This window comes from Ixodes scapularis, unplaced genomic scaffold, assembly GCF_016920785.2.
Source record: "Ixodes scapularis isolate PalLabHiFi unplaced genomic scaffold, ASM1692078v2 PGA_scaffold8__174_contigs__length_109621045, whole genome shotgun sequence".
Taxonomy (NCBI): Eukaryota; Metazoa; Arthropoda; class Arachnida; order Ixodida; family Ixodidae; genus Ixodes; species Ixodes scapularis.
In genome coordinates, this window is record NW_024609883.1 from 40,165,858 (window position 1) to 40,189,838 (window position 23,981).

The 23,981-nt window shown below is 63.4% G+C and overlaps 1 protein-coding gene across 1 annotated transcript; it reads left to right on the top strand.

The window, feature by feature from the left end:
* Positions 1-19,623: 19,623 nt before the first annotated feature.
* Positions 19,624-20,810, top strand: LOC120843647. Its single transcript, XM_040215070.1, has one exon. The coding sequence runs from the start codon at positions 19,624-19,626 to the stop codon at positions 20,734-20,736; it is 1,113 nt and encodes a 370-aa protein (XP_040071004.1). The 3' UTR covers positions 20,737-20,810.
* Positions 20,811-23,981: the final 3,171 nt, after the last annotated feature.

Genomic DNA, 23,981 nt, shown 5'->3' on the forward strand with positions numbered 1-23,981 from the left:
GTAGCGCTTCCGAAGACAGGTTGAATGTCTCGAGTACGCGCCGAGCCTCGTGGGAGCCCATAAGGTGGGGAAGAGACCGTACATGGACTTCGTCGGCGGCGTGGTGTAGTCCCGAAGCGAAGCGGAAGTCTTCGAAGTCTGTAATTCATTGTTCCCAAGTGCTGGGGTTCGCAAAGTCTAACGGAGGCGGCGACGGGAGGGACGTGTGAGGGACTGTCGAGCGGCTGTTCGCTAAGACTTGTCTCCTGCTGCGTTGCTGGCGGAGCCATGCCGGCCGTGTCGAGCGAGCGAGGGGGCGAACGTAGCTGCGTAGCTAGCGGAGCCTAGAGCACTATACAGCTCCTACGGAGCAGAGTAGCGCAATCCTTTGAACCGCGTGTTTTTCCGACAACATGGCCGACAGAGCGGCTCGGCGCGAGTCACGTGGCGGTGGTACTTAGGGTTCCAGGAGGCGGCCCGCCCTGTGTGAGATTACATGGAGATCTACACAACACGGGTGATTAAAAAATGAACGGCAAATTCACACTTTTCAAAACTAGTCTGTCGTGAAGTTAGTAAAGCACTAAACTTTTTATGAAAGTTTTAACAATATCGGATGCGTGTGCAAGTTTTGAGAAGGCAATTTCCAAGGCAATGGGGTTTGAAGCAGACGATTCTTGCTCGCAGCAGAGATGGGCTTTTCGGGTTGGCCGGAGCGGGTCACGTGAATGGTGTGACGTCGCCGTGTCGTCTGCTGCATGATGCCGCTCAGGCAATTTTAAAAAAAAGTTACGTCCTTGCGCAACTTTTTGCGCTAAACTTAGCGCAAATTATTCTAAAATGTTTCATTATTAGCGAGTTTTAGTAGACCGTGTTTCCCGCTCCGCTAAGCCCCTTCGCTACCCGGAACTCTACAGCCAAGGCCAACGGCGCGCAGGCGCAGTGCCGGTTTCTTCGTAGCGGAGGGCTAGCGGAGCGGGAAACGCGGTCTACTAAAACTCCCTATTATGTCAAAAACTATTGTCATTCCGTACATCCCCACAATACTGAAGAAACAACAATTTACTCACGTTCCCCATGCATTTCTAACCGCAGTTGGAACCTCCGGGCGTTCGCCGCTAGTCGCCGAAAGACGGCGTTCTAGATTGCGCTACTCTGCTCCGAAGGAGCTATATAGTGCTCTAGCGGAGCCATGCCGGCCGTGTCGAGCGGGCGAGCGAAGCGAGGCGAGGCGAGCGAGTGAGGCGAGCGAGCGGGCGGGCGAGCGAGCGTAGCTGGCGGAGCCATGCTGGCTGTGTCGAGCGAGCGAGCGAAGCGAGGCGAGGCGAGGCGAGGCGAGGCGAGCGAGTTAGGCGAGGCGAGGCGAGGCGAGGCGAGCGAGCGAGCGTAGCTGGCGGAGCCATGCCGGCTGTGTCGAGCGAGCGAGCGAGGCCAGGCGAGGCGAGCGAGTGAGGCGAGCGAGCGGGCGGGCGAGCGAGCGTAGCTGGCGGAGCCATGCCGGCTGTGTCGAGCGAGCGAGCGAGGCCAGGCGAGGCGAGCGAGTGAGGCGAGCGAGCGGGCGGGCGAGCGAGCGTAGCTGGCGGAGCCATGCTGGCTGTGTCGAGCGAGCGAGCGAAGCGAGGCGAGGCGAGGCGAGGCGAGGCGAGCGAGTTAGGCGAGGCGAGGCGAGGCGAGGCGAGCGAGCGAGCGTAGCTGGCGGAGCCATGCCGGCTGTGTCGAGCGAGCGAGCGAGGCCAGGCGAGGCGAGCGAGTGAGGCGAGCGAGCGGGCGGGCGAGCGAGCGTAGCTGGCGGAGCCATGCTGGCTGTGTCGAGCGAGCGAGCGAAGCGAGGCGAGGCGAGGCGAGCGAGTTAGGCGAGCGAGCGGGCGAGCGAGCGAGCGTAGCTGGTGGAGCCATGCTGGCTGTGTCGAGCGAGCGTAGCTGGCGGAGCCATGCTGGCTGTGTCGAGCGAGCGAGCGAGGCGAGGCGAGGCGAGCGAGTTAGGCGAGCGAGCGGGCGAGCGAGCGAGCGTAGCTGGTGGAGCCATGCTGGCTGTGTCGAGCGAGCGTAGCTGGCGGAGCCATGCTGGCTGTGTCGAGCGAGCGTAGCTGGCGGAGCCATGCTGGCTGTGTCGAGCGAGCGAGCGAGGCGAGGCGAGGCGAGCGAGTTAGGCGAGCGAGCGGGCGAGCGAGCGAGCGTAGCTGGTGGAGCCATGCTGGCTGTGTCGAGCGAGCGTAGCTGGCGGAGCCATGCTGGCTGTGTCGAGCGAGCGTAGCTGGCGGAGCCATGCTGGCTGTGTCGAGCGAGCGAGCGAGGCGAGGCGAGGCGAGCGAGTTAGGCGAGCGAGCGGGCGAGCGAGCGAGCGTAGCTGGTGGAGCCATGCTGGCTGTGTCGAGCGAGCGTAGCTGGCGGAGCCATGCTGGCTGTGTCGAGCGAGCGTAGCTGGCGGAGCCATGCTGGCTGTGTCGAGCGAGCGAGCGAGGCGAGGCGAGGCGAGCGAGTTAGGCGAGCGAGCGGGCGAGCGAGCGAGCGTAGCTGGTGGAGCCATGCTGGCTGTGTCGAGCGAGCGTAGCTGGCGGAGCCATGCTGGCTGTGTCGAGCGAGCGAGCGAGGCGAGGCGAGGCGAGCGAGTTAGGCGAGCGAGCGGGCGAGCGAGCGAGCGTAGCTGGTGGAGCCATGCTGGCTGTGTCGAGCGAGCGTAGCTGGCGGAGCCATGCTGGCTGTGTCGAGCGAGCGAGCGAGGCCAGGCGAGGCGAGCGAGTTAGGCGAGCGAGCGGGCGAGCGAGCGAGCGTAGCTGGTGGAGCCATGCTGGCTGTGTCGAGCGAGCGTAGCTGGCGGAGCCATGCTGGCTGTGTCGAGCGAGCGAGCGAGGCCAGGCGAGGCGAGCGAGTGAGGCGAGCGAGCGGGCGAGCGAGCGAGCGTAGCTGGTGGAGCCATGCTGGCTGTGTCGAGCGAGCGAGCGAGGCCAGGCGAGGCGAGCGAGTGAGGCGAGCGAGCGGGCGGGCGAGCGAGCGTAGCTGGCGGAGCCATGCTGGCTGTGTCGAGCGAGCGAGCGAAGCGAGGCGAGGCGAGGCGAGCGAGTTAGGCGAGCGAGCGGGCGAGCGAGCGAGCGTAGCTGGTGGAGCCATGCTGGCTGTGTCGAGCGAGCGTAGCTGGCGGAGCCATGCTGGCTGTGTCGAGCGAGCGAGCGAGGCGAGGCGAGGCGAGCGAGTTAGGCGAGCGAGCGGGCGAGCGAGCGAGCGTAGCTGGTGGAGCCATGCTGGCTGTGTCGAGCGAGCGTAGCTGGCGGAGCCATGCCGGCTGTGTCGAGCGAGCGAGCGAGGCCAGGCGAGGCGAGCGAGTGAGGCGAGCGAGCGGGCGGGCGAGCGAGCGTAGCTGGCGGAGCCATGCTGGCTGTGTCGAGCGAGCGAGCGAAGCGAGGCGAGGCGAGGCGAGCGAGTTAGGCGAGCGAGCGGGCGAGCGAGCGAGCGTAGCTGGTGGAGCCATGCTGGCTGTGTCGAGCGAGCGTAGCTGGCGGAGCCATGCCGGCTGTGTCGAGCGAGCGAGCGAGGCCAGGCGAGGCGAGCGAGTGAGGCGAGCGAGCGGGCGGGCGAGCGAGCGTAGCTGGCGGAGCCATGCTGGCTGTGTCGAGCGAGCGAGCGAAGCGAGGCGAGGCGAGGCGAGCGAGTTAGGCGAGCGAGCGGGCGAGCGGGCGAGCGTAGCTGGTGGAGCCATGCTGGCTGTGTCGAGCGAGCGTAGCTGGCGGAGCCATGCTGGCTGTGTCGAGCGAGCGAGCGAGGCCAGGCGAGGCGAGCGAGTGAGGCGAGCGAGCGGGCGGGCGAGCGAGCGTAGCTGGCGGAGCCATGCTGGCTGTGTCGAGCGAGCGTAGCTGGCGGAGCCATGCCGGCTGTGTCGAGCGAGCGAGCGAGGCCAGGCGAGGCGAGCGAGTTAGGCGAGCGAGCGGGCGAGCGAGCGAGCGTAGCTGGTGGAGCCATGCTGGCTGTGTCGAGCGAGCGTAGCTGGCGGAGCCATGCTGGCTGTGTCGAGCGAGCGAGCGAGGCCAGGCGAGGCGAGCGAGTGAGGCGAGCGAGCGGGCGAGCGAGCGAGCGTAGCTGGTGGAGCCATGCTGGCTGTGTCGAGCGAGCGAGCGAGGCCAGGCGAGGCGAGCGAGTGAGGCGAGCGAGCGGGCGGGCGAGCGAGCGTAGCTGGCGGAGCCATGCTGGCTGTGTCGAGCGAGCGAGCGAAGCGAGGCGAGGCGAGGCGAGCGAGTTAGGCGAGCGAGCGGGCGAGCGAGCGAGCGTAGCTGGTGGAGCCATGCTGGCTGTGTCGAGCGAGCGTAGCTGGCGGAGCCATGCTGGCTGTGTCGAGCGAGCGAGCGAGCGAGGCCAGGCGAGGCGAGCGAGTTAGGCGAGCGAGCGGGCGAGCGAGCGAGCGTAGCTGGTGGAGCCATGCTGGCTGTGTCGAGCGAGCGTAGCTGGCGGAGCCATGCCGGCTGTGTCGAGCGAGCGAGCGAGGCGAGGCGAGGCGAGCGAGTGAGGCGAGCGAGCGGGCGAGCGAGCGAGCGTAGCTGGTGGAGCCATGCTGGCTGTGTCGAGCGAGCGTAGCTGGCGGAGCCATGCCGGCTGTGTCGAGCGAGCGAGCGAGGCGAGGCGAGGCGAGCGAGTTAGGCGAGCGAGCGGGCGAGCGAGCGAGCGTAGCTGATGGAGCCATGCTGGCTGTGTCGAGCGAGCGTAGCTGGCGGAGCCATGCCGGCTGTGTCGAGCGAGCGAGCGAGGCGAGGCGAGGCGAGCGAGTTAGGCGAGCGAGCGGGCGAGCGAGCGAGCGTAGCTGGTGGAGCCATGCTGGCTGTGTCGAGCGAGCGTAGCTGGCGGAGCCATGCCGGCTGTGTCGAGCGAGCGAGCGAGGCGAGGCGAGGCGAGCGAGTGAGGCGAGCGAGCGGGCGAGCGAGCGAGCGTAGCTGGTGGAGCCATGCTGGCTGTGTCGAGCGAGCGTAGCTGGCGGAGCCATGCCGGCTGTGTCGAGCGAGCGAGCGAGGCGAGGCGAGGCGAGCGAGTGAGGCGAGCGAGCGGGCGAGCGAGCGAGCGTAGCTGGTGGAGCCATGCTGGCTGTGTCGAGCGAGCGTAGCTGGCGGAGCCATGCCGGCTGTGTCGAGCGAGCGAGCGAGGCGAGGCGAGGCGAGCGAGTGAGGCGAGCGAGCGGGCGGGCGAGCGAGCGTAGCTGGTGGAGCCATGCTGGCTGTGTCGAGCGAGCGAGCGAGGCGAGGCGAGGCGAGCGAGTGAGGCGAGCGAGCGGGCGAGCGAGCGAGCGTAGCTGGCGGAGCCATGCCGGCTGTGTCGAGCGAGCGTAGCTGGCGGAGCCATGCTGGCTGTGTCGAGCGAGCGAGCGAAGCGAGGCGAGGCGAGGCGAGCGAGTTAGGCGAGCGAGCGGGCGAGCGAGCGAGCGTAGCTGGCGGAGCCATGCTGGCTGTGTCGAGCGAGCGTAGCTGGCGGAGCCATGCCGGCTGTGTCGAGCGAGCGAGCGAGGCGAGGCGAGGCGAGCGAGTGAGGCGAGCGAGCGGGCGAGCGAGCGAGCGTAGCTGGTGGAGCCATGCTGGCTGTGTCGAGCGAGCGTAGCTGGCGGAGCCATGCCGGCTGTGTCGAGCGAGCGAGCGAGGCGAGGCGAGGCGAGCGAGTGAGGCGAGCGAGCGGGCGGGCGAGCGAGCGTAGCTGGTGGAGCCATGCTGGCTGTGTCGAGCGAGCGAGCGAGGCGAGGCGAGGCGAGCGAGTGAGGCGAGCGAGCGGGCGAGCGAGCGAGCGTAGCTGGCGGAGCCATGCTGGCTGTGTCGAGCGAGCGTAGCTGGCGGAGCCATGCCGGCTGTGTCGAGCGAGCGAAGCGAGGCGAGGCGAGGCGAGCGAGTTAGGCGAGCGAGCGGGCGAGCGAGCGAGCGTAGCTGGTGGAGCCATGCTGGCTGTGTCGAGCGAGCGTAGCTGGCGGAGCCATGCCGGCTGTGTCGAGCGAGCGAGCGAGGCCAGGCGAGGCGAGCGAGTTAGGCGAGCGAGCGGGCGAGCGAGCGAGCGTAGCTGGTGGAGCCATGCTGGCTGTGTCGAGCGAGCGTAGCTGGCGGAGCCATGCCGGCTGTGTCGAGCGAGCGAGCGAGGCGAGGCGAGGCGAGCGAGTGAGGCGAGCGAGCGGGCGGGCGAGCGAGCGTAGCTGGCGGAGCCATGCCGGCTGTGTCGAGCGAGCGAGCGAGGCGAGGCGAGGCGAGCGAGTGAGGCGAGCGAGCGGGCGAGCGAGCGAGCGTAGCTGGTGGAGCCATGCTGGCTGTGTCGAGCGAGCGTAGCTGGCGGAGCCATGCTGGCTGTGTCGAGCGAGCGAGCGAAGCGAGGCGAGGCGAGGCGAGCGAGTTAGGCGAGCGAGCGGGCGAGCGAGCGAGCGTAGCTGGTGGAGCCATGCTGGCTGTGTCGAGCGAGCGTAGCTGGCGGAGCCATGCCGGCTGTGTCGAGCGAGCGAGCGAGGCCAGGCGAGGCGAGCGAGTTAGGCGAGCGAGCGGGCGAGCGAGCGAGCGTAGCTGGTGGAGCCATGCTGGCTGTGTCGAGCGAGCGTAGCTGGCGGAGCCATGCTGGCTGTGTCGAGCGAGCGAGCGAAGCGAGGCGAGGCGAGGCGAGCGAGTTAGGCGAGCGAGCGGGCGGGCGAGCGAGCGTAGCTGGCGGAGCCATGCTGGCTGTGTCGAGCGAGCGAGCGAAGCGAGGCGAGGCGAGGCGAGCGAGTTAGGCGAGCGAGCGGGCGAGCGAGCGAGCGTAGCTGGTGGAGCCATGCTGGCTGTGTCGAGCGAGCGTAGCTGGCGGAGCCATGCTGGCTGTGTCGAGCGAGCGAGCGAGGCGAGGCGAGGCGAGCGAGTGAGGCGAGCGAGCGGGCGAGCGAGCGAGCGTAGCTGGTGGAGCCATGCTGGCTGTGTCGAGCGAGCGAGCGAAGCGAGGCGAGGCGAGGCGAGCGAGTTAGGCGAGCGAGCGGGCGAGCGAGCGAGCGTAGCTGGTGGAGCCATGCTGGCTGTGTCGAGCGAGCGAGCGAGGCGAGGCGAGGCGAGCGAGTTAGGCGAGCGAGCGGGCGGGCGAGCGAGCGTAGCTGGCGGAGCCATGCTGGCTGTGTCGAGCGAGCGAGCGAAGCGAGGCGAGGCGAGGCGAGCGAGTTAGGCGAGCGAGCGGGCGAGCGAGCGAGCGTAGCTGGTGGAGCCATGCTGGCTGTGTCGAGCGAGCGTAGCTGGCGGAGCCATGCTGGCTGTGTCGAGCGAGCGAGCGAGGCCAGGCGAGGCGAGCGAGTTAGGCGAGCGAGCGGGCGAGCGAGCGAGCGTAGCTGGTGGAGCCATGCTGGCTGTGTCGAGCGAGCGTAGCTGGCGGAGCCATGCCGGCTGTGTCGAGCGAGCGAGCGAGGCGAGGCGAGGCGAGCGAGTGAGGCGAGCGAGCGGGCGAGCGAGCGAGCGTAGCTGGTGGAGCCATGCTGGCTGTGTCGAGCGAGCGTAGCTGGCGGAGCCATGCCGGCTGTGTCGAGCGAGCGAGCGAGGCGAGGCGAGGCGAGCGAGTGAGGCGAGCGAGCGGGCGGGCGAGCGAGCGTAGCTGGCGGAGCCATGCTGGCTGTGTCGAGCGAGCGAGCGAAGCGAGGCGAGGCGAGGCGAGCGAGTTAGGCGAGCGAGCGGGCGAGCGAGCGAGCGTAGCTGGTGGAGCCATGCTGGCTGTGTCGAGCGAGCGTAGCTGGCGGAGCCATGCTGGCTGTGTCGAGCGAGCGAGCGAGGCCAGGCGAGGCGAGCGAGTTAGGCGAGCGAGCGGGCGAGCGAGCGAGCGTAGCTGGTGGAGCCATGCTGGCTGTGTCGAGCGAGCGTAGCTGGCGGAGCCATGCCGGCTGTGTCGAGCGAGCGAGCGAGGCGAGGCGAGGCGAGCGAGTGAGGCGAGCGGGCGAGCGAGCGAGCGTAGCTGGTGGAGCCATGCTGGCTGTGTCGAGCGAGCGTAGCTGGTGGAGCCATGCTGGCTGTGTCGAGCGAGCGTAGCTGGCGGAGCCATGCCGGCTGTGTCGAGCGAGCGAGCGAGGCGAGGCGAGGCGAGCGAGTGAGGCGAGCGAGCGGGCGAGCGAGCGAGCGTAGCTGGTGGAGCCATGCTGGCTGTGTCGAGCGAGCGTAGCTGGCGGAGCCATGCCGGCTGTGTCGAGCGAGCGAGCGAGGCGAGGCGAGGCGAGCGAGTGAGGCGAGCGAGCGGGCGGGCGAGCGAGCGTAGCTGGCGGAGCCATGCTGGCTGTGTCGAGCGAGCGAGCGAAGCGAGGCGAGGCGAGGCGAGCGAGTTAGGCGAGCGAGCGGGCGAGCGAGCGAGCGTAGCTGGTGGAGCCATGCTGGCTGTGTCGAGCGAGCGTAGCTGGCGGAGCCATGCCGGCTGTGTCGAGCGAGCGAGCGAGGCCAGGCGAGGCGAGCGAGTTAGGCGAGCGAGCGGGCGAGCGAGCGAGCGTAGCTGGTGGAGCCATGCTGGCTGTGTCGAGCGAGCGTAGCTGGCGGAGCCATGCTGGCTGTGTCGAGCGAGCGAGCGAAGCGAGGCGAGGCGAGGCGAGCGAGTTAGGCGAGCGAGCGGGCGGGCGAGCGAGCGTAGCTGGCGGAGCCATGCTGGCTGTGTCGAGCGAGCGAGCGAAGCGAGGCGAGGCGAGGCGAGCGAGTTAGGCGAGCGAGCGGGCGAGCGAGCGAGCGTAGCTGGTGGAGCCATGCTGGCTGTGTCGAGCGAGCGTAGCTGGCGGAGCCATGCTGGCTGTGTCGAGCGAGCGAGCGAGGCGAGGCGAGGCGAGCGAGTGAGGCGAGCGAGCGGGCGAGCGAGCGAGCGTAGCTGGTGGAGCCATGCTGGCTGTGTCGAGCGAGCGAGCGAAGCGAGGCGAGGCGAGGCGAGCGAGTTAGGCGAGCGAGCGGGCGAGCGAGCGAGCGTAGCTGGTGGAGCCATGCTGGCTGTGTCGAGCGAGCGAGCGAGGCGAGGCGAGGCGAGCGAGTTAGGCGAGCGAGCGGGCGGGCGAGCGAGCGTAGCTGGCGGAGCCATGCTGGCTGTGTCGAGCGAGCGAGCGAAGCGAGGCGAGGCGAGGCGAGCGAGTTAGGCGAGCGAGCGGGCGAGCGAGCGAGCGTAGCTGGTGGAGCCATGCTGGCTGTGTCGAGCGAGCGTAGCTGGCGGAGCCATGCCGGCTGTGTCGAGCGAGCGAGCGAGGCGAGGCGAGGCGAGCGAGTGAGGCGAGCGAGCGGGCGGGCGAGCGAGCGTAGCTGGCGGAGCCATGCTGGCTGTGTCGAGCGAGCGAGCGAAGCGAGGCGAGGCGAGGCGAGCGAGTTAGGCGAGCGAGCGGGCGAGCGAGCGAGCGTAGCTGGTGGAGCCATGCTGGCTGTGTCGAGCGAGCGTAGCTGGCGGAGCCATGCTGGCTGTGTCGAGCGAGCGAGCGAGGCCAGGCGAGGCGAGCGAGTTAGGCGAGCGAGCGGGCGAGCGAGCGAGCGTAGCTGGTGGAGCCATGCTGGCTGTGTCGAGCGAGCGTAGCTGGCGGAGCCATGCCGGCTGTGTCGAGCGAGCGAGCGAGGCGAGGCGAGGCGAGCGAGTGAGGCGAGCGGGCGAGCGAGCGAGCGTAGCTGGTGGAGCCATGCTGGCTGTGTCGAGCGAGCGTAGCTGGCGGAGCCATGCCGGCTGTGTCGAGCGAGCGAGCGAGGCGAGGCGAGGCGAGCGAGTGAGGCGAGCGAGCGGGCGGGCGAGCGAGCGTAGCTGGCGGAGCCATGCTGGCTGTGTCGAGCGAGCGAGCGAAGCGAGGCGAGACGAGGCGAGCGAGTTAGGCGAGCGAGCGGGCGAGCGAGCGAGCGTAGCTGGTGGAGCCATGCTGGCTGTGTCGAGCGAGCGTAGCTGGCGGAGCCATGCCGGCTGTGTCGAGCGAGCGAGCGAGGCCAGGCGAGGCGAGCGAGTCAGGCGAGCGAGCGGGCGAGCGAGCGAGCGTAGCTGGTGGAGCCATGCTGGCTGTGTCGAGCGAGCGTAGCTGGCGGAGCCATGCCGGCTGTGTCGAGCGAGCGAGCGAGGCGAGACGAGGCGAGCGAGTTAGGCGAGCGAGCGGGCGAGCGAGCGAGCGTAGCTGGTGGAGCCATGCTGGCTGTGTCGAGCGAGCGTAGCTGGCGGAGCCATGCTGGCTGTGTCGAGCGAGCGAGCGAAGCGAGGCGAGACGAGGCGAGCGAGTTAGGCGAGCGAGCGGGCGAGCGAGCGAGCGTAGCTGGTGGAGCCATGCTGGCTGTGTCGAGCGAGCGTAGCTGGCGGAGCCATGCTGGCTGTGTCGAGCGAGCGAGCGAGCGAGGCGAGGCGAGGCGAGCGAGTGAGGCGAGCGAGCGGGCGAGCGAGCGAGCGTAGCTGGCGGAGCCATGCTGGCTGTGTCGAGCGAGCGTAGCTGGCGGAGCCATGCTGGCTGTGTCGAGCGAGCGTAGCTGGCGGAGCCATGCTGGCTGTGTCGAGCGAGCGAGCGAAGCGAGGCGAGACGAGGCGAGCGAGTTAGGCGAGCGAGCGGGCGGGCGAGCGAGCGTAGCTGGCGGAGCCATGCTGGCTGTGTCGAGCGAGCGTAGCTGGCGGAGCCATGCTGGCTGTGTCGAGCGAGCGAGCGAGCGAGGCGAGGCGAGGCGAGCGAGTGAGGCGAGCGAGCGGGCGAGCGAGCGAGCGTAGCTGGTGGAGCCATGCTGGCTGTGTCGAGCGAGCGTAGCTGGCGGAGCCATGCCGGCTGTGTCGAGCGAGCGAGCGAGGCGAGGCGAGGCGAGCGAGTGAGGCGAGCGAGCGGGCGAGCGAGCGAGCGTAGCTGGTGGAGCCATGCTGGCTGTGTCGAGCGAGCGTAGCTGGCGGAGCCATGCCGGCTGTGTCGAGCGAGCGAGCGAGGCGAGGCGAGGCGAGCGAGTGAGGCGAGCGAGCGGGCGAGCGAGCGAGCGTAGCTGGTGGAGCCATGCTGGCTGTGTCGAGCGAGCGTAGCTGGCGGAGCCATGCCGGCTGTGTCGAGCGAGCGAGCGAGGCCAGGCGAGGCGAGCGAGTGAGGCGAGCGAGCGGGCGAGCGAGCGAGCGTAGCTGGTGGAGCCATGCTGGCTGTGTCGAGCGAGCGTAGCTGGCGGAGCCATGCTGGCTGTGTCGAGCGAGCGAGCGAAGCGAGGCGAGGCGAGGCGAGCGAGTTAGGCGAGCGAGCGGGCGAGCGAGCGAGCGTAGCTGGTGGAGCCATGCTGGCTGTGTCGAGCGAGCGTAGCTGGCGGAGCCATGCCGGCTGTGTCGAGCGAGCGAGCGAGGCCAGGCGAGGCGAGCGAGTTAGGCGAGCGAGCGGGCGAGCGAGCGAGCGTAGCTGGTGGAGCCATGCTGGCTGTGTCGAGCGAGCGTAGCTGGCGGAGCCATGCTGGCTGTGTCGAGCGAGCGAGCGAGGCCAGGCGAGGCGAGCGAGTTAGGCGAGCGAGCGGGCGAGCGAGCGAGCGTAGCTGGTGGAGCCATGCTGGCTGTGTCGAGCGAGCGTAGCTGGCGGAGCCATGCCGGCTGTGTCGAGCGAGCGAGCGAGGCGAGGCGAGGCGAGCGAGTGAGGCGAGCGAGCGGGCGGGCGAGCGAGCGTAGCTGGCGGAGCCATGCTGGCTGTGTCGAGCGAGCGAGCGAAGCGAGGCGAGGCGAGGCGAGCGAGTTAGGCGAGCGAGCGGGCGAGCGAGCGAGCGTAGCTGGTGGAGCCATGCTGGCTGTGTCGAGCGAGCGTAGCTGGCGGAGCCATGCCGGCTGTGTCGAGCGAGCGAGCGAGGCCAGGCGAGGCGAGCGAGTTAGGCGAGCGAGCGGGCGAGCGAGCGAGCGTAGCTGGTGGAGCCATGCTGGCTGTGTCGAGCGAGCGTAGCTGGCGGAGCCATGCTGGCTGTGTCGAGCGAGCGAGCGAAGCGAGGCGAGGCGAGGCGAGCGAGTTAGGCGAGCGAGCGGGCGAGCGAGCGAGCGTAGCTGGTGGAGCCATGCTGGCTGTGTCGAGCGAGCGTAGCTGGCGGAGCCATGCTGGCTGTGTCGAGCGAGCGAGCGAGGCCAGGCGAGGCGAGCGAGTTAGGCGAGCGAGCGGGCGAGCGAGCGAGCGTAGCTGGTGGAGCCATGCTGGCTGTGTCGAGCGAGCGTAGCTGGCGGAGCCATGCCGGCTGTGTCGAGCGAGCGAGCGAGGCGAGGCGAGGCGAGCGAGTTAGGCGAGCGAGCGGGCGGGCGAGCGAGCGTAGCTGGTGGAGCCATGCTGGCTGTGTCGAGCGAGCGTAGCTGGCGGAGCCATGCCGGCTGTGTCGAGCGAGCGAGCGAGGCCAGGCGAGGCGAGCGAGTGAGGCGAGCGAGCGGGCGGGCGAGCGAGCGTAGCTGGCGGAGCCATGCTGGCTGTGTCGAGCGAGCGAGCGAAGCGAGGCGAGGCGAGGCGAGCGAGTTAGGCGAGCGAGCGGGCGAGCGAGCGAGCGTAGCTGGTGGAGCCATGCTGGCTGTGTCGAGCGAGCGTAGCTGGCGGAGCCATGCCGGCTGTGTCGAGCGAGCGAGCGAGGCCAGGCGAGGCGAGCGAGTGAGGCGAGCGAGCGGGCGGGCGAGCGAGCGTAGCTGGCGGAGCCATGCTGGCTGTGTCGAGCGAGCGAGCGAAGCGAGGCGAGGCGAGGCGAGCGAGTTAGGCGAGCGAGCGGGCGAGCGAGCGTAGCTGGCGGAGCCATGCTGGCTGTGTCGAGCGAGCGAGCGAGGCCAGGCGAGGCGAGCGAGTGAGGCGAGCGAGCGGGCGGGCGAGCGAGCGTAGCTGGCGGAGCCATGCTGGCTGTGTCGAGCGAGCGAGCGAAGCGAGGCGAGGCGAGGCGAGCGAGTTAGGCGAGCGAGCGGGCGAGCGAGCGAGCGTAGCTGGTGGAGCCATGCTGGCTGTGTCGAGCGAGCGTAGCTGGCGGAGCCATGCCGGCTGTGTCGAGCGAGCGAGCGAGGCCAGGCGAGGCGAGCGAGTTAGGCGAGCGAGCGGGCGAGCGAGCGAGCGTAGCTGGTGGAGCCATGCTGGCTGTGTCGAGCGAGCGTAGCTGGCGGAGCCATGCTGGCTGTGTCGAGCGAGCGAGCGAAGCGAGGCGAGGCGAGGCGAGCGAGTTAGGCGAGCGAGCGGGCGAGCGAGCGAGCGTAGCTGGTGGAGCCATGCTGGCTGTGTCGAGCGAGCGTAGCTGGCGGAGCCATGCCGGCTGTGTCGAGCGAGCGAGCGAGGCCAGGCGAGGCGAGCGAGTGAGGCGAGCGAGCGGGCGGGCGAGCGAGCGTAGCTGGTGGAGCCATGCTGGCTGTGTCGAGCGAGCGTAGCTGGCGGAGCCATGCTGGCTGTGTCGAGCGAGCGAGCGAGGCCAGGCGAGGCGAGCGAGTGAGGCGAGCGAGCGGGCGGGCGAGCGAGCGTAGCTGGCGGAGCCATGCTGGCTGTGTCGAGCGAGCGTAGCTGGCGGAGCCATGCTGGCTGTGTCGAGCGAGCGAGCGAGGCCAGGCGAGGCGAGCGAGTGAGGCGAGCGAGCGGGCGGGCGAGCGAGCGTAGCTGGTGGAGCCATGCTGGCTGTGTCGAGCGAGCGTAGCTGGCGGAGCCATGCTGGCTGTGTCGAGCGAGCGAGCGAGGCCAGGCGAGGCGAGCGAGTGAGGCGAGCGAGCGGGCGGGCGAGCGAGCGTAGCTGGCGGAGCCATGCTGGCTGTGTCGAGCGAGCGAGCGAAGCGAGGCGAGGCGAGGCGAGCGAGTTAGGCGAGCGAGCGGGCGAGCGAGCGAGCGTAGCTGGTGGAGCCATGCTGGCTGTGTCGAGCGAGCGTAGCTGGCGGAGCCATGCCGGCTGTGTCGAGCGAGCGAGCGAGGCCAGGCGAGGCGAGCGAGTGAGGCGAGCGAGCGGGCGGGCGAGCGAGCGTAGCTGGTGGAGCCATGCTGGCTGTGTCGAGCGAGCGTAGCTGGCGGAGCCATGCTGGCTGTGTCGAGCGAGCGAGCGAGGCCAGGCGAGGCGAGCGAGTGAGGCGAGCGAGCGGGCGGGCGAGCGAGCGTAGCTGGCGGAGCCATGCTGGCTGTGTCGAGCGAGCGTAGCTGGCGGAGCCATGCCGGCTGTGTCGAGCGAGCGAGCGAGGCCAGGCGAGGCGAGCGAGTTAGGCGAGCGAGCGGGCGGGCGAGCGAGCGTAGCTGGCGGAGCCATGCTGGCTGTGTCGAGCGAGCGTAGCTGGCGGAGCCATGCTGGCTGTGTCGAGCGAGCGAGCGAGGCCAGGCGAGGCGAGCGAGTGAGGCGAGCGAGCGGGCGGGCGAGCGAGCGTAGCTGGTGGAGCCATGCTGGCTGTGTCGAGCGAGCGTAGCTGGCGGAGCCATGCCGGCTGTGTCGAGCGAGCGAGCGAGGCCAGGCGAGGCGAGCGAGTGAGGCGAGCGAGCGGGCGGGCGAGCGAGCGTAGCTGGTGGAGCCATGCTGGCTGTGTCGAGCGAGCGTAGCTGGCGGAGCCATGCTGGCTGTGTCGAGCGAGCGAGCGAGGCCAGGCGAGGCGAGCGAGTGAGGCGAGCGAGCGGGCGGGCGAGCGAGCGTAGCTGGTGGAGCCATGCTGGCTGTGTCGAGCGAGCGTAGCTGGCGGAGCCATGCTGGCTGTGTCGAGCGAGCGAGCGAGGCCAGGCGAGGCGAGCGAGTGAGGCGAGCGAGCGGGCGGGCGAGCGAGCGTAGCTGGCGGAGCCATGCTGGCTGTGTCGAGCGAGCGTAGCTGGCGGAGCCATGCCGGCTGTGTCGAGCGAGCGAGCGAGGCCAGGCGAGGCGAGCGAGTGAGGCGAGCGAGCGGGCGGGCGAGCGAGCGTAGCTGGCGGAGCCATGCTGGCTGTGTCGAGCGAGCGTAGCTGGCGGAGCCATGCTGGCTGTGTCGAGCGAGCGAGCGAGGCCAGGCGAGGCGAGCGAGTTAGGCGAGCGAGCGGGCGAGCGAGCGAGCGTAGCTGGTGGAGCCATGCTGGCTGTGTCGAGCGAGCGTAGCTGGCGGAGCCATGCTGGCTGTGTCGAGCGAGCGAGCGAGGCCAGGCGAGGCGAGCGAGTGAGGCGAGCGAGCGGGCGGGCGAGCGAGCGTAGCTGGCGGAGCCATGCTGGCTGTGTCGAGCGAGCGAGCGAAGCGAGGCGAGGCGAGGCGAGCGAGTTAGGCGAGCGAGCGGGCGAGCGAGCGAGCGTAGCTGGTGGAGCCATGCTGGCTGTGTCGAGCGAGCGTAGCTGGCGGAGCCATGCCGGCTGTGTCGAGCGAGCGAGCGAGGCCAGGCGAGGCGAGCGAGTGAGGCGAGCGAGCGGGCGGGCGAGCGAGCGTAGCTGGTGGAGCCATGCTGGCTGTGTCGAGCGAGCGTAGCTGGCGGAGCCATGCCGGCTGTGTCGAGCGAGCGAGCGAGGCCAGGCGAGGCGAGCGAGTTAGGCGAGCGAGCGGGCGAGCGAGCGAGCGTAGCTGGTGGAGCCATGCTGGCTGTGTCGAGCGAGCGTAGCTGGCGGAGCCATGCTGGCTGTGTCGAGCGAGCGAGCGAAGCGAGGCGAGGCGAGCGAGTGAGCGTAGCTGGCGGAGCCATGCCGGCTGTGTCGAGCGAGCGAGCGAAGCGAGGTGAGGCGAGGCGAGCGAGCGTAGCCGGCGGAGCCATGCTGGCTGTGTCGAGCGAGCGTAGCCGGCGGAGCCATGCTGGCTGTGTCGAGCGAGCGAGCGAAGCGAGGCGAGGCGAGCGAGTGAGCGTAGCTGGCGGAGCCATGCCGGCTGTGTCGAGCGAGCGAGCGAAGCGAGGTGAGGCGAGGCGAGCGAGCGTAGCTGGCGGAGCCATGCTGGCTGTGTCGAGCGAGCGTAGCCGGCGGAGCCATGCTGGCTGTGTCGAGCGAGCGAGCGAAGCGAGGCGAGGCGAGCGAGTGAGCGTAGCTGGCGGAGCCATGCCGGCTGTGTCGAGCGAGCGAGCGAAGCGAGGTGAGGCGAGGCGAGCGAGCGTAGCCGGCGGAGCCATGCTGGCTGTGTCGAGCGAGGCGAGGCGAGGCGAAGCGAGCGAGTTAGGCGAGGCGAGGCGAGGCGAGCGAGCGAGCGTAGCTGGTGGAGCCATGCTGGCTGTGCCGAGCGAGCGAGCGTAGCTGGCGGAGCCTTGCCGGGTGTGTCGAGCGAGCGAGCGAGGCTAAGCGAGGCGAGGCGAGCGAGCGGGCGTTCCGCCGCTGCTATCATGACCGCTTGTGACACCATGTCGCGGAGTCGAGTGAGACGCAGACGCATCGGGTTCCAGTCGGCAAGTGAAGTGACTTTATTCAGAAAACATGGAGCTGTGGAGGCTAGCGGGGGCGCGCTATCGCCACGCCTGTCCGTTCTGTTCGCTTCGCGATCGTTGTGGTTCTGAGGAATGGATTATATCGTGCTGCTGCGAGAAGTAGCCGCGACAAAGCCGTTCCACGACTGCAACAGGTAGCGATTTATGGCGGACATGCTAAATACGGGCACGGAAGAAAAATCGCGGTGGCTTAGCTTGGCTATGTCAGAATATACGTAGCGTGAGCTTATCCGTAAAAAATGAGGGGCGCATTATGCTAGCCACGCGAAACTGCTCAACCTCGGCCAATATGTGTAGCTCACCCTATAAAAAAAAAAATCTTTGCACTTTGTGGTATTGCGAGCGAAGGGTGCGGCCTGCTCGGCCGCTTTGTCGTGGGGACAAAATCGGCCAAGGAAGCGAGCAAGTCGGCGGATATGAGGGATTTCCGTGGCGTTCGGTGAACAACGACACAACAGAAGAGCTACGGTTGTGGTCATTTGTTTTCGAAGATTTTTCCGGTGGCTTTGGCGCTTCACTCATATCGGATTGGCTCAGGGGCAAATCCAGAACTCCGTTTTTTTGTTTGTTTTTTTATTCTGGGGGGAGGGGGGGGGGGGGGGGGCGCCCCCGTCGCTACTCCCTTGGATCCGCCCCTGTATTGGCTTGGATAGCTTGGCCGTCAGTTGTATTCAGTTTGAAACATTTACTTACAAAACAAGCAACAATTAGCCCGTTTTTCAATTAAGAAGAAAAATATTCTTTTAAGATAACGACGTTAATAAACAAATTGCGAAGAATTGCTTTACAACACTGTTAGCTCTCGTACCGCTGTAATCCGTAGCGGGTTGCGAACGTTTACTAAAACTTAAAATGGTGTTTCCGGTACGTTACATATAGCGGAGCTTGTAGCGGATAGCGCCGCGGGAGTGACTGAACGGTCAGTTTTAGTAGCCCGACCCGCGACACAGGAACACAGAAGGGGACGATCATAACACAGCGTTTTTTCTTTCCGCGCCTCTGACGTTCCGCTGGTTGCACTCGGCCGCTCGAGATTCGGGCCTCGCGCATTGACGCATTTGACGCTACTTGCAAGACGAACGCGAACACATCGAGAGGCCTCACTCCTCTCTTTCGGTTGCCTTGGGCGCTGCAAAAGCGCGTTCTCGCCCTGCTCACCCTCCACCGCCTTTACTTCACAGCACTCCTCTCCCAGATCACGTGTTGATTACCCGATTACGCTCTGCGCCGCACGGCCCCCGTGCTGATTCGCGTCCACTGTTTGGATGGAAAGCACCGAATACACAAGGACGAAGCAGGGGACAGAGAAGAGGCACTTCTACGTCCTTGTGTATTGGGCGCTTTCTATCCAGTTATGTACCAACTGGCCCATTTCTCTATTTTCCTACAGTCCACTCTTTGCTCTTCGGTCTTCGACGCGTTAGCATAGGCGCAGAGCATCGGCGCTCGGGGCCTCCTGTTCGGCGCGCTTGTTTTTTCAGCGTCGCGTTGGTCTTCTCGAGCGGCGCGCTTGCCGCGGCGACTTAGGGGCGCATCGTCTGGCGTTTCGTGGTTACTTGACGCCCTTCCCAGCCTGGATAGATGCAAACCCAAAGGTATTATCTTTTTTTCTCTCTCTCTCTCTGTTTGATAGCGGAGGCGTTTGCCTCCGCGACTCTTTCCTACATTTTTCGCGATAATGTGCCGGGAATAACCCTGGCCAACCTAAGCATCTCAATTATAGATTCGGAAGCTCGTACACCCAATGCATTCCGAGGGCCTGGCATTTCAGCGAATGCCGTGCGCTTAATTTCCACCGCAGATCGCGTGGTTAGTTCAGCCAAACTACAAGGAAAGAATGACACTCCGCAGCACACTGCGGAATGCCCCTCATACATACAATAGTCTCAACCGTCCCAGTTTAGGGTGCGGAATCTATTATATGTTCCCCCAATCCTTTCACAGTAAGGAGTGGCGGACCCATTGCACTTTGGCTCGAAAGATAGATATGCATGGCGCTGGTGGGCTTGGTGACAGTACTTGGACAACTCGGACACCGCTTGCCCCGGACCAGGCGCTCACCCCTAGATTTTAATAATAATTGGGTTGTGTGTGTGTGTATACAGCCTAGAACTTGGTCCGCCTCACAGGGGCGACGAGTCTCCCAGCTGTAGATGAGAAATTTAGCCAGTGCGGTACAGCCGTTAGCCTGGGGTCTTCAACGTGCATCACGCAGTAGTGATACACGACCACACGCCGGTACGATGCTCATCCAGATCGAAACGGGCGGGGGTGGGGCTCGAGCCCAGGATTCTTGGGTTCTGCAGCGCGAGCTTTCGCTTCACGTGCTCCGAGCTGGTGTGCGCAAGACCACTCGGCCACCGATCCCCCCACCCCTAGATTTTGTGCTGGTGTGCTCTGTGTGTGTGCTCTGTGCGCCGTGTTTGTGGTGACGTCTCAACGACCGTGCGCCACCGGAAATACCTCCGCTCTCTTCTGGACAAAAAGGTTCCTTCCTTCATCGGTTCTGCCCCCCCCCCCCCCCCCCCCCCTTTCAGCCGCGGTTTCTCGCGCCCCGCTGCGTCGGCTTTGGCGAAACACAACCCTCCTCTCTTTCACAATTTTCTCTTCTATCAGCTGTTATCCCCCTGCCCCTGCCTAACGATGGCCCTTCCCTGTAACTTCCACGTTAGTAGGGAGTTTTAGTAGACCGTTTTCGTGCAGCCGCTCTGCAGAGCGGAGCGCGGAATCGCCACTGCGCCTGCGCGCCGATGGCCTTGGCTGTAGAGTTCCGGGTAGCGGAGGGGCTTAGCGGAGCGGGAAACACGGTTTACTAAAACTCACTTCCAAAGAGGAAATGAGGAAAACTCATTTCCTCTTTGGAAAGACGCTCTCTCGCAGACTCCGACGGCTCGAGCGCAGGCAAGTGTTTTGTTGATTGAGCTCTCGTGCGTCTGCGGAGCCGTTAGGCCCAGTTTGTAAATGTTACTTTGCGTACGGGAGGACTGTGTATTGTAGTTGTGTCCAGAGCCGTCTCTGGTTGTGACAAGTATGCAGCGCCCCCTCCAGTCCACCCGTCTGTGGCCGCCAGGCTCGACGGGCAACATTGATCAGCGCAGCAATAAAAAAATTTTTTTTTGGCGGGCGCTTTGTTTTGGTCGGTTAATTTGAAATTATACAGGGACACTGTTCTTTTTCTTCAGTTGGATTTAGAGGTATTTGGGGAGGAAAGGAGCGCGAATGGCAAAAAAACCGGAAAAGGCCAAGCCAGACAGGGCCAAACCGGATGTGCCCAACGTGGCATGCGGTAAGTGTGAACGATGGTGCTTCCTCATGGAAACCCCGTTCGGGAGCGTGGAGGAAGCAGCGGACAAAGAGTACCAATGCCGGATCTGCGTGAATGCTGATGGGGTGAAGGGGATGTTGGAGATGATGAGGGGGAACTCGGGAAGGAGCGGGAGGCTCGAGAGAGAATGGAGCTGCAGATGAAGGAGGCTAGGGAGGGGCTCAGGGACGAGAAGGGCGAAAACAAAGGGGTGGACGGGGGAGAACTTGGCGGGCAGAGGAAGGGAACACACGTACAGTGCGGTGACTGTAAAAAGTCAGTGGACATAGAGGACACAAGGTTTGATAGCGTAGACGAGGCAGGGATGACAGAGTTCATGTGTAGAATGTGCGTCCTAAACGCACGACAGGACAGGCTGGAAGGAGAGAACACAGAGCTGATGGCAAGGATTGTGAAGTTAGAGGCAGAGCTGGAGAGGGAAAGAAGTGAAAGACAGACAGTGGACGACAAGCTGGCGAAGGCAAACGAAAAGTTGGCAGATCTGGAGGTGGTCCTTCTGCCATCGGACATCACAGCAAACGACACGGTCGTAGAAAGTGATGGGGGGAGGACGTACAAAGAAGCACTGAAGCCGGGAGGAGAAGAGACGGGAAAAGGGGAGGAAAAGTCAAAGGGCAAAGCCCCTGCTTTAGTGGAGAGTAGGCAGGACATGGAGGGCAACGTGATCATAGCAGGGGACTCCAACATGGAAAGGTGCAGGAGGGCGATAGCTGAAAGGGTGAAGGGGGACGCCAGGGTCCAGATTGGGGTGTTGCCTGGACAGACAATGAGGGCGGTGATTGAGGGGGTGAAAGATAAACTATGGGAGACAAAAGAAGGCCAAAACCTCGTGGTGATAGCGGGGGGACTGAACGATGTATTACGAGGGAACGGGGGAGGGGTGGGGAAGCAGTTGCGCAGGGGAATGAGGGAGTTGAAGGCGACATCAGACAATGTAGAGATCCATGTCTGCACAGTGCCAGAGGTGAGGGGGCAGGGCGTTCACATCGAGAGAGCCGTGGTGGCCACAAACCGGGATATCAGGAGACTGGGAAGGGAGATGGGTTTCGGGGTGATGGACATGAATTGGGAGGTGCGTAATAACAGAGCGAAGGCTCTTGAGGGGACCGGTATCCATTTCAGCATATACGTGGGGAGGGCTGTTGGGTGGCGGATGGCAGGGAAGGCGGTGGCTTTTTTAGGAGGCCCCAAAGCTCTAAGGGCGAGGAATCCTGCCAGGAGCGAGGCGAAGGGCCCGTAGGAGAGGGGAGGTGGGGTGGGCACATCAGAGGGACACCGGAGGGCAAAGGGGTAGAGGAGAGCGGCGATGTGGGTTTGGGGGAAGTGGCCAGGGAGGGTGGGAGGAAGCCACGCAGAAACAGGAAGAAGAAGCTACTTAACATAGCTTTCATAAATATGCAGGGGGGCAGGAACAGAATAAAGTGGGAGGAGATTGAGGAGCAATTAGAAAGCGAAAACTTTGCAGTGTATGGATTAGCAGAAACACATCTGAGGGATTTGGAAGAACCACCACACATACCGGGATATCATTGGATGGGATGCAACCGGGCCAACGGGGAACGCAAGGGAGGCGGATTAGGGATTTTAGTGAAGGGTCAGGAATGGGAAAGGGAACGAGAGAACTGCAGGGAACACATGTGGATCAAAGGCAATATTGGAGGTTTAGACACAATCCTGGGTTTTGTGTATCTAAAAACAGGGAATGATGCAGGGGAGGAAAACGCAGAACACTGAACATGCATATCAGGAGACGTTAGGGAAATCGGCACTAACAAGGAAATAATTATCCTGGGGGACATGAATGCACATTTGGAAGACTTTGATGGACATACGGATACAACAGGGAGGATGTTAGAGGAGTTCTGTGAAGCTCTTGATCTGGTATTGGTTAACGCCCAGGTAAAATGTGATGGAAAAATAACATGGGAGAGAAAGAACTCACACTCGACTATCGACTACTGTTTAATGTCACGGAAGATATACAACAGACTTGGAGGTATGGAAATAGATGAGGAAAGCACAAAAAGTCTGGGGAGCGACCATAAGAGAATCAAGATCAGATTTGGTACAGTAAAATCAGAAACGCAAAATCAAAAACAAGAGGGTAGAAATAACTTAAATGATAAACAATTACAGGAGGTATCTAAGTGGATCGAGAACATAGTATCCAAGCTACCGGAAAGAGAATGGACATATGAAGACTTAGTTACTGTTTTCAAAGGAGGATTAGAGAAATATCGAACCAGACAAGGAGGAAGGAAACATAAACGCAAGCTCAAAAGCTGGTGGGATAAAGAGGTTAAGGCAGCAATATCGAGACGCCAAGCGGCATCTAGAGAACACAGATGGGCAAAAAAAAGGGGGCCACTCCAGCCGAAGTGACAGCAAAATGGGAGGACTTTCAGGAACGAAAGCGGGAGGCATCAGCATTAATACAGGCCAAAATTGGGAGGGCAGGGGTCCAGTGGATGATAGAGATAAACCAAAAGGATAGGAATGCGGCAAAAAGGTTCTGGGAACACATTAGTGCACAGGGAAAAAAGACTGAGGGGTACCAGCAGACACTAATCACACAGGAAGGGACAAAGGTAGAGGGGGAAGAGGCAAGGGAATACATTAGACATACAATCGAAGCAGCATTTTCAGAGTTAGAATCAGATCAGGCCATAGGGAATAATAGCATCTACACAACACAAGAGGAGGATCATAGTGAAGGAGAGGAAATCACCATAGGAGAATGGGAGAAAGCAGAAGGAAGGGTTCCGGCTGGAACTGCGACAGGTCCAGACGGCATACCAATGAGACTGATAAAAGATCTAGGCCAAACAAGCAAATTGAAACTAAGGCAGGTGATTGACCAGATACTTATGGGAGGGGAGGTACCCAGTGACTGGAAATTGAGCAGGATGAGATTATTATATAAGGGCAGGGGAAACAAAGACAGTATCAAATCATACCGACCAATCACAGTAACTTCAGTAATATACAGACTAGCTATGCAAATCGTAAAAAGAAGAATGGAAGAATGGGCAGAGAGAAAGCAGATTCTGGGGGAGCTCCAAAACGGTTTCAGGATGGATAGACGATTAGATGATAACTTGTTCATAATCACTCAGTGCATAGAGATAGCAATGACAAGCCAAAGGCCATTATGGGTAGCATTTTTGGACATCAAAGGGGCATATGACATTGTGAATCAGGAAAAACTTCGGGAACAGCTAAAAGGGTATGGCCTAGGGGGAACCACGGTTAAGTTCCTAGAACGGGTTTATACGGAGAATAGGGTGATTATAAAATGGGAAGCCGAAACTACAAAACCAGCAGCAATAAAAAGAGGACTTAGACAGGGTTGCCCATTGTCTCCCCTGCTCTTTATGATATACCTCAGTGAGATGGAAAAAAGATTAGAACAGTGCAACCTAGGTTTTGACCTGAATTACATGGAGGAAGGACATAAGGTAAATCAACTATTGCCAGGGTTAATGTATGCAGATGACATTGTACTCGTATCAGAAAGCCGTGAGACAATACAGGAACTGATTAGGATTTGCAGCAGGGAAGGGGACAGTTTAGGACTAAAATTTAGTAGGGACAAGTCGGGTATAATAGTTTTCAACGATGAGAAGGGGGAACCACTGGAGATGCAGGACACAGTGATAGAACACGTAGAAAAGTACAAATATCTAGGGGTCTGGCTCAATGAAGGAAGGAAATATCTAGAGGAACACGAGGAGAATACAATTAGGAAAGGGAAAATAAATTCATCTATTATGAAGCTCAAGGCACTATGGAACTATAACAGATATGAAGTGGTCAGAGGTATATGGAAGGGAGTGATGGTGCCAGGACTGTCATTTGGCAATGCAGTGCTGTGCATGAAATCTGAGGTTCAATCAGGGCTAGAAATTCGACAAAGAAGCGTAGGCAGATTGGCGCTGGGAGCACATGAAAAAACACGAAATGAGGGAGTACAGGGGGACATGGGATGGTCGTCTTTTGAGAGCAGGGAGGCAATTAGTAAGTTGAAATTTGAACAAAGGTTGACTGAAATGGATGATACGCGGTGGGCACGTAAGGTATTCAAGTATTTATACATGAAAAGTGTAAACACAAAATGGACAAACCGAACCCGAAAGCTTACATTTAAATATCTACACACTGGTGATGGGGCTGAACAGACTATGTCAGTGAAAAAGAAGGTGAAAGAGGCGGAGAGGAAAATTTGGGAGGGGAGAATGCAGGAGAAATCAGCTTTAGCAGTGTACAGGTCACGAAAGCAGGAGATAAGAAAGGAAAAGCTATTTGACAATTCACTGGGAAGTGCGTTGTTGTTCGAGGCAAGAACGGGAGTTTTGAGGACAAGGACATATAGGGCTAAATTTCAGGAGACCGACACATTATGTGCCGCCTGCCATAACGATAGCGAGACACTGGAGCACTTGGTTTTGAAGTGCACGAGGCTTCGTCCTGCCCTCCCTGAAGGGG

Coding starts and splice junctions, on each gene's coding strand:
- LOC120843647 (XM_040215070.1), top strand. CDS start 19,624: ATGGAGCTGCAGATGAAGGAGGCTAGGGAGGGGCTCAGGGACGAGAAG.